At 33.8% G+C, this 9419-nt stretch overlaps 1 protein-coding gene across 1 annotated transcript; it reads right to left on the bottom strand.

Annotated features, from left to right (window-relative positions):
• Positions 1–7313: 7313 nt before the first annotated feature.
• LOC140438137 (katanin p60 ATPase-containing subunit A-like 2) lies at positions 7314–8961 on the bottom strand. The gene has a single exon (XM_072527850.1). The coding sequence runs from the start codon at positions 8925–8927 to the stop codon at positions 7563–7565; it is 1365 nt and encodes a 454-aa protein (XP_072383951.1). The 5' UTR covers positions 8928–8961; the 3' UTR covers positions 7314–7562.
• Between the last annotated feature and the right edge of the window lie 458 nt (positions 8962–9419).

The raw sequence follows: 9419 nt of genomic DNA, 5'->3' as shown, positions 1-9419 counted from the left end.
TGCTTCGACTTTCTGTTCAAACGCAACGAACAAACATTTATTATTTCCACCATTAGTGTTTATTAGTGCCATTATTAGTGTTTATTATTGTTTATTTTTTGCCAAAAATACCCTTGACTGTTGTTGAAACGGCACAAATTGTTGCGCTTGTGAAAGACGGTCACACTCAACGGCAAGTCGCAAGAACTGTTGGCGTAAGCCTTTCTACGTTTCAACGCTTTCAGGAGAAGGGTTTGCTATCCAGACGACCTGGCTCTGGACGAAGAAGAATGACCACGGTACGAGATGACCGTTTTCTTGTGTTTCAGGCTTTACGAAACCGGACCTCAATTGCGATTATGCATCGAAATCGTCTACAGGAAATACGAAATCGCAGTGTTAGCGTTTCAACAGTCAGGAGAAGATATCGTTCTTTTGGACTAGCTTCTCGGGTAATGGCTACAGGACCGCCACTTCGCCTGGCGCATCGAGTTGCACGACTAGTTTTTGCTCGACAATACGCGCATTGGGGAATTAACGATTGGAGCAAAGAGTTATTCTCAGATGAATCCCGTTTCTGCCTAACTGGATCCGATGGACGTGTAAGAGTTTGGAGGAGAACCGGTGAATGATTTTCACAAACTTGCATTGCTCCAAGAATGCCATTTGGTGGAGGCTCGGTCATGGCTTGGGGAGGTGTATCTTCCGACTTCCGCACAGAATTACCCTCCATCGAAAATGGGTCCTTAACTGCACGAAGGGACATTACGGAGATTCTGGAAGAACATGTTATGCATACCATGGCAAGGCTTGGAGAAAACGTCGTTTTTATGCAGAACAACGCGCGAACGCACGTTGCCACGATCAGTATGCAATACTTGGACGAGGTTACCCTGGCTAGCTAGGTCTCCGGACCTGAATCCCATCGAACATATCTGGGACTATTTGAAAAAAACGTATTCAACACCTAACATATCCTCCTAACAACGGACAGGAGCTTAAGGATCTGTTAGTGAGAGAGTGGAATAACATACCACAACATGTAATCCGGAGAAAAATTGGGAGCATGCCCCGTCGTCTGCAAGAGGTCATTAGAGCAAGTGGAGGCAATACACGATATTAGTCATTGAAATTTCACTGACATTTTACCATGTTCTGAATTTTCCATTTTTTTCGTGTGCCTGTTTTATCAACAATTTGGTTTGTTTTCTGCTTTTCAATAAAAACAATAAAAAACCGTTTTTTTTTTCTTTCAAAACAAACATTGATGACAAATAAAAAATACGTTAGCCTAAAAAAAAGGTTATTACTGCACCAGAGGCAAAAATATTCCAGAAACTTGAAATTTTCAAGGTGACCCGGATTTTATGATCGCGAGTGTATTTTATTGTTGATATTTGTCAGTATTATTCCCTGCAATAACTACCACGAACAGAGTATTTAAGTTGAAGTGGCATTAAATATAAATTCTTTGGTATCTGCATTCTATGGCTGGCAATTGATTTTCAGTCAATAATGTAGACAAAAATATCCTAAAACAAATATGTGAAGCGTAAATTGGCAATAGCAATCCTATTTGCTTCTTTAAAAATTTTATACTTCCATCATCCACTTAACGTGGCCCATCTATTTCGGGTGGTTTATTTTGATGGTTTTCACAATGAACAATTATCGTTTTAAAAAGTTTTCATTTTATTACCAGGCTCTATCAAATTCCGTCATTTGTTCTAGTATATGTATCGGGAACAAAACCGTTGACCGTTTTAACGATTAAGACGGTTAAGAAAGAATATTTCATTTCTTGGATCTGGGGCATATAATTCCCGTATTCCATTCTTCAAGTAGAGTGTGCTGTGGTGTCAGAAATTTTTTTCCGAATACCAATTGGAATGGTGTGTAACCTGAATGTACCGAAATGTTGTATGCAAAGCAATAATATCGTACCCACTTACTCCAACTTGTCGGGAATTTGACAGTTTCATCCAAAGGTACGCATTTAAATGCTTGTGAGTATTTTCTAAAGTTACAATTGTCTCGTGGTAATACGCTGTGGAGTGTAGTTGCTCTATTTGCAGCAATGCGCATGTTTCCTTAAATATTCTTGCCATAAACTCTGTGCCTTGATCTGTTACTAGTCTTCTGGATACTTCATACCTCATAATGAAATTTTCTACCAATGTTTTGGCTACTGTTTCGTTCTTTTTTGTTTTCTATTACGTATCCTTCTATGTATTTGCTTAATTTGCATTGTAATGTCAACATATCTGTTCCCATTGTCATCCACCTCAAAAAGGCCTACCACGTCTATAAATATCGTAACAAATGCGCTGGTGCCTGTCGATGTGATGGTCATGGGTCTTTGGATCATGATCGAGTGCTTATGCCTTTGGCAGTCGTCTCATCTCTTTATATGTTCTTCAACATGTCTCCGTAATTCGTTCCAGAAATAGTATTTTCTTATATTTTTACACATTTTATGTAGGTATTCCTGCATGTCCTCTTGTAGGCAAGATGTGAAAATCGTTAATTATAACTCTTCTTAATTTCAAATCTGTTAGGTTCTGTATTTGTACCAAGTCTTCCAGAGACGCTCGCAGTGCAGACGCTGATCGAGGTTCTTATATCTCGAGTCTCTTAGTAACGCTAACGTTGATCAATAATATCGTTATCTTCATCATTTACTATATTGTTTTCTGTATGTACATTAGCAGATTCTAAGTTCATTTCTCCGTATTCATCACTATTAATCTCACTTCTATAGCATTTTTCGGGAATTTTAACAGTACGACAACGTCCGGTTGATCAGTCCTTTCGTCTTTCGAATTCTGTCTCTTCCTGCCTCTTAGTTCTTGTTGACACCAATATGTTTGTTTCTGTGTCTTTGTTTAATCGTTTTAGTTCCTCTGATGTGATTTAAATCCGTGATAAGGCATCTGCCGTAACGTTTTCAGCTCCTTTCACGTATCTAATTGTGAAGTAGTATTCTTCCAGCTTTAGACTAAATTTGATTAATCTGCTAGAAGGGTTTGTCATCCCAAACAGGTACATTAATGGGCGGTGGTATTTCAGAATAGTAAATTCTTTTTGTAGTGGGTAATATCAATAATTCCTTTTCTATTGTAGGATAATTTAATTCTTTTTTTGTTGAGTGTCCTAGTAGCGTATACTACGGGTTTGTCATTGCTATTTGAAAGCGTGCCTCCTAATGCTATTCCTGATGCATCCGTCCTTAGAATAAATTTGTTTCCTTCTAATAAATCCGGAAATTCCATAACGGGGAGTTTGTTAAAGATATCTTGAGCTTATCAAATGCTTCTGAACATTCTGTTGACCATCCAAACTTTATATTGTTATTAGATAAGCTATTGAGCCGCTATGTCTGCAAAATGGTTTATACATTTTCTGTAATAATTTGCAAAAGCTACCAGTCTGTTTCTTTTGCATTCTGCACAATACAATTCCATTGCCATTATTTCTTTTTGAATCTGTGCTATCCCCTTATTCGACATCTTATCTTGTAAGTATAGTAGAGTTCTTTTTTCACAAACTCACATTTATTCAGGTTTAATTTCAAGTTGTCCTTCCCCAGTCTTTCTAGGACCTTTACTAGGTTTTGGTTATGTTGTTGTAAATTGTTGCCAAATACTATCAAGTCTTCAAGATATATGAACATGTTTTCGAAACTTAAGTCTGACATTGCCAAAGTCATAATACCAGATGTAGTGGGACGTTGTATTTGTTAACTGTTATCAATGTTTGAAGAGTACGAAGATAGTTGGTTATATTATATTTCTTTCTTATTGTTGACGATAAATTTCATTTATACAAATGTTAACGAAAAAATTTGCAATTTCAAACCGTCCAACTGTTATTGGTGTTATATATGTCATTTGTATTGTTGTGGCAAGATAATTTAGTCTTTTTTATATATATCAACAATTTTATCTAGTACAAAAAATCCCTCCATCTATTAGTGTTAAAATCTGCAGCTCCAAAACATCATTTCTATTGCATTCATTTTATTTTCCATTCTTTTATTTGTTACCTACGTCTCTGAGCCATCAAATGAGCAGTTTTCCACTATTATTTTAAATATTGATGTTTAGTTTTGCTTGTAATATCTTCGCTCCATATAATCGAGTTTAATTGTGTTATTTTCTTTACTTTATTTTATTTATTATATCCTGTATTTGTTACCCCCAAGTATTCATTCATTTGTTTTATTGAGTTTTTATTTACCTCCGGGTCTTCTGCTTACTTAATTTCCAAACCCCAGCTTCCCAATTCGTCTACCAGCTTTTTTATCATGTTGACGAGTCGTCTTTCTCTTCTTTTAAAATTATTTGATCATCGGCAAGCAAAAGGCTATGGATATAGTTGTCAATTTTTACTCCTGTCTTTTTCCAATTTTTTATTGTTTTATCTATTATGGTTTAAATAAGGTTGGTGATAGGTAGCATCCTTGTCGAAGTCCTTTATCGACTTTAAATGGTTCTGAAAAGTTTTGTCTGACTTTTATTCTACATTCATTCCCTTTGTAAAGTAATTTTACGGCATTTATGCTGTGTTATCTACTCCGTGACTATTCATTGCTTTCCACAGGTTGTTGATTGGGCCACTAGCATAGGCCTCTCAGAGGTTCAAGAATACAATGTGCGATGCAGCGTTGAACGCTATTGTTAAAGTAATACTTTAAGTATCTAAGATCGGTATTCGATACAGAGGAATTCCCTATTCACAAACAAGGTGTGTCTGTGACAGGGAATTAATATTGTAATGACCCAATCTAGAAACTCATGAAGAAAGGTAACCGCAGAGGGATAAGACAAAGAGACTGATGATAAGGTGTACAAATTAATAGGTCTCATAAGAGAGACTTCTGATAAAAATTCGAATAACTATAAAAACAGGATACATAAAATGAATCTTGTTTGAAAAAGACTACGTAAGGTAATGTCCAAGAAATTTAGAGATCTTTATACTTCCTGTAAGCATTTTTAGAACGTACACAATGTTTGAGAATAGAAAATCAGTTTTTAATTCAATATGAATCAAAGTAGGTAAGTTAATATTCCGTTTTATCATAAATTGTGTTAATCTTACGAGTATTTTTAATTCTATAAGGTACTGGAGATAGTAGTATCATTGGATAAGTTCGTTTATCATGAGGACAGTATACTAGTATGTCCTCGGACGTCCTAATCATAATCAGACCGTCTTAGAACTATTCGCCAAGGATGTGCTAGTATCCTATCTTCACTTTTATGATGGAATAACATGTCTTGGATTGGGATAGTTCTAACTTCATCGAGGCCTACGACATGGTCACTGTATCGAGACAATTTTGTGAGAAGGCAACATCTACACTAAAAGTTCAATATATCATCGCAAATATCAATGTGTAATATACGGGGACAATATTGTCTTAATCACAAGAAGATCCGATAAATTAAAAGAAAATAGCTTAGAGATGAAACCAAGGTATATGAATTAGAGATAAATTAACAAAAAAACGGGTGTGGCAGTCCAGTGGGACTGCCGGTAGAAGTTACACTTCTATACACGCATTCGCCGTTACAAATTTATTTGGGAGTCAATCTGCACAATCATTACATATGTAATGCTATAGGTAAGACATAGCAGAAAGAGAAACGGAATTAATAACAACTTACTAACAATTAATAAACAACATTTGATCTGTAATAGGAGTATAGTAAATGAAGGATTTAATCAATATTTTGATGAAAATGTATATTTTTATTTTCATATATGTATGAAAGGAGTTGAATGCAAAAATTTTTTTACACATACTCTGCAGTAAAATTCATTGTTTATTTTGTTATTAATATAAAAATACAATACAATACACTGCAACATAATTCAATATAATAATACAATACAAATTAAAATGCAATATTCATAAGTATTTAAAAATGATAATAATATACATAAAAAAATACACTACAATACAGTGCAACATAATTCAATATAATAATACAATACAAATTAAAATGCAATATTCATAAGTATTTAAAAATCACAATAATATACATAACTTTTCTACTTACGCATATGTTTAATTTACCATGTAATAATATTAATAAAAAAAGTCCTCCCCGACTGGGAATCGAACCCCGGTCTCCCGCGCGACAGGCGGGGATACTGACTACTATTCTACCGAGGACATGACACAAACGTATTTCAAAATTGACAGTTCTGGGTCATACAGTGATTTATTGAGATTATTATTTTGAAATACAAAAGACTAATATAATAATTATGAACATTTAATAAATAATACAAAACATATCACATAAATAATAATATTAATAAATATTTTATTATATATATAATATATATATATATATATATATATATATATATATTAAATATATATACAAAAGGAACATTTTTATATTCGAGAGAGGAAGAGAGAGAAAGTATATCATCTGTCTCTCTCTTACTCATTATCTTACATATGTAATGATTTCACAGATTCACTCCCATAGAAATTTCCAACGTGGAGCTCGCGTATAGAAGTATAACTTCAAAAAATATATATATAGAGATGAGATATAATCATTTAGGACAGTTATCCACCGAACGTGCTTTACGCAAGCGCGACCTGGATACTTAATAAAGATGCAAAGCTAAAATTAGATAGATGGATAAAAACCTTGGACCTGGTGAGCTGAAATATATTATAAAAACCAAAATTACTGAAAGAAGCGGCAAACCACAGGAATCACATACAGGGTAACCAAACGAAACAGAGGCATTATCAGGAACTACAACATTTTTGAAAAAGCAGACAGGTCAATTTTTTGTTTAAAGAGGGACACATTTTACCGGTAATTTCGATTGTAATATTTTACTAATGTATAGGAAATTGCATAAGCTTTCAAACGATATCTTATTTAATATGTACCCATTGCTATTAAACAATTTTGGGGTGATTCTTTCCCTGGGTTAGGGGTAAAAGTAAAACAATCGACAATACCAAAAAAATATGTCCCCCTTTAATCAAAAATTGACCTGTCACTGACTTTTTCAAAAAAAGTTGTCGTAGCTCCTGATAATGCCTCTTTTTCTTTTGGCCACCCTGTATAGCTCCCGCGGAAATAGCTATGTTTCTCATCTTGTCTACAAGCAAGCTGTATCTAATGGTACTAATGGATGGAGCGTTGTCGTTCAGTTCGAGTCTTTCACAATTCTCCTGGAGAATGATGAGAGACTCGTATATTTATTTTGTGTACTCGACGAAAAGAGTACGAAAATTATAAAAGTTTATACAAAATTGAAATATTAAAAATACCATTAGTAGTGAGCTGTAATGGGTTATCTACTTTAATGGAAATGAATCACAATTTTATATATCATATATCAATATGGAAATTATCACAATAGATACCATAAAATGCTACCTACAAAGAAATAGTTCCAGAACTTGTAACGGGTGTAGATTATACGGATATTCGTAGAACAAGTAAATATCAATAGATAAAAGAATATCAATAAGTAAGAAATGAATGCCAACACTTTTATTTTACACAAAAATATAAAATCACACTTTTTAATTAAATTCACCAAGATCCGTATTTTTTATTCCACTCATAATATTTATTAATATTACTCCCCATGGCACTGGAGGAAACCCTTTCCAAAGCATCGATAACATCTTTAAAGGTAATAGTTCTTGTATCCATTTGAACTTTATTACTTCCCTTTTTATTTATTTCATTTATTTTTTCACGTATAACAGTCATTGTTACTTCTTTACATAAACACTTAATGTCACACGCTGAAAAATTCTCAGTAAGCTTAGCCAGTTGCTCTAACTCATTCGTTTGAATATCATTATGACTCAAGTACTTTCTTAAAAGTTTCTGTCTCGAAGTTTCATCTGGCAGTGGTACCAATATTCGTTTTTCAAAGCGTCTTAATAATGCAGCATCCAGATTCCACGGAGAATTAGTGCTACCAAGTACAAAAACATTTGAGGGACAGTTCTGAACACCATCTATTTGCGTTAGTAGTTCGCTTTTGAATCTTTTAGAAGCTTCGTGGTGAGATTCCTGGTGAACTAATGCATCAACTTCGTCTACAAAAATAGTAGTAGGGGCAAATTTCCTAGCCAACTGAAACAGCAGTTTCAACATCTTTTCCGATTCTCCCCTCCATTTGCTAATGAAGGTACTACTAGTAACATTAATAAACGTGGTACCTTCAGAAGCCACTGCTTTTGCCAGTAACGTTTTTCCATTACCGGGAGGGCCAAACAATAGAACACCTTTCCATGTTGTAACGTTTTTAAATAAATCTTGATATAACAAAGGATAAACGCTAGCTTCTTTTAGTTTTTCCACTACGCTGGAAAGACCTATACAGTCATCCCAAGTTGTTTCGACGTTTGTTGAAATAAATTCTTTTTTTATTTGGTCGGCCATATCTTTCATATCGGCAGGAATAATATCAAAATCGGAAATGTCTGAGGTTTCTTTTTCTTCACAATGGACATCGTTAACTTGTTCAAATAAAGGTTTTATTACGATTGGAAAATTGCAGACTTCTGGCTTATTAATTTCTTCAGCTTGTGGCGTTTGCCTTATTCTTGCACTAGATTTTGGTTTAACTTTTGCACTTCCAACCGACTCTTCCAATTTTTTCACAATTTTCGGATATTTCTGAAACTTGGTAAAATAATAACTCTGATATTCTTGTAATATTATTTCCAAATCTACATTTTCACACACTTGATATTCCGTAGAAAGTTGAGCTTCTTTCATCAAATTTTCCGCAGTATCACACAGTTTATGTTCGACTAAATAACAATGAATTAAATATAGTATGTTTCTCTTCCTTTCCCGTATATCAGTCTTAGTTTTGTCGGACCAAGTTTGTGACGATTTCAAGGTTTTTCTGGCGAATAGAATTTCTGTAGAATTCATGTTAAAAAATAATTAAAACGTCAACCCAATTGTACTTGTGACAATGGTATCCAAGTAAATATAAATAATAGAGGTTGGTTACTAAGCAATTTAATCAATATGAAAATAAACTGCTCATCAAAAGTTAGGAGCCATATAAATGATCAAATTGTAAATGAATTACTATTTATTAGTATACAGCCAATTAGTAACAAACAAATCCGTAGAAATTAATTTAAAATGACGTTAGAGAAAAAATTTAAATTATATTCCACTAATATATATATTTATTATATAAAAATTAAAGGTGGGTACTCCTAAATATAACAGTTCCAAAATATCTTAAAATTAATTTATGTGAAGAATAAATCTATACACGTAAGAGACTAAAACTATTGCTTGATAAATCGATCATCCTTTGGTGGCACGTTGAGCGGGTAGGGTAGTTTTATCGGGAAAAATAAAGTATGGATTCTAATGAATACATACCTGACGAATATCGACAAGGAAATA

This window comes from Diabrotica undecimpunctata, chromosome 4 (assembly GCF_040954645.1).
Source record: "Diabrotica undecimpunctata isolate CICGRU chromosome 4, icDiaUnde3, whole genome shotgun sequence".
In the NCBI taxonomy this organism is placed as follows: domain Eukaryota; kingdom Metazoa; phylum Arthropoda; class Insecta; order Coleoptera; family Chrysomelidae; genus Diabrotica; species Diabrotica undecimpunctata.
Note: the sequence above shows the minus strand (reverse complement) of the source record. Positions and strands in the feature narration are given on the sequence as shown.

Coding starts and splice junctions, on each gene's coding strand:
- LOC140438137 (XM_072527850.1), bottom strand. CDS start 8,927: ATGAATTCTACAGAAATTCTATTCGCCAGAAAAACCTTGAAATCGTCA.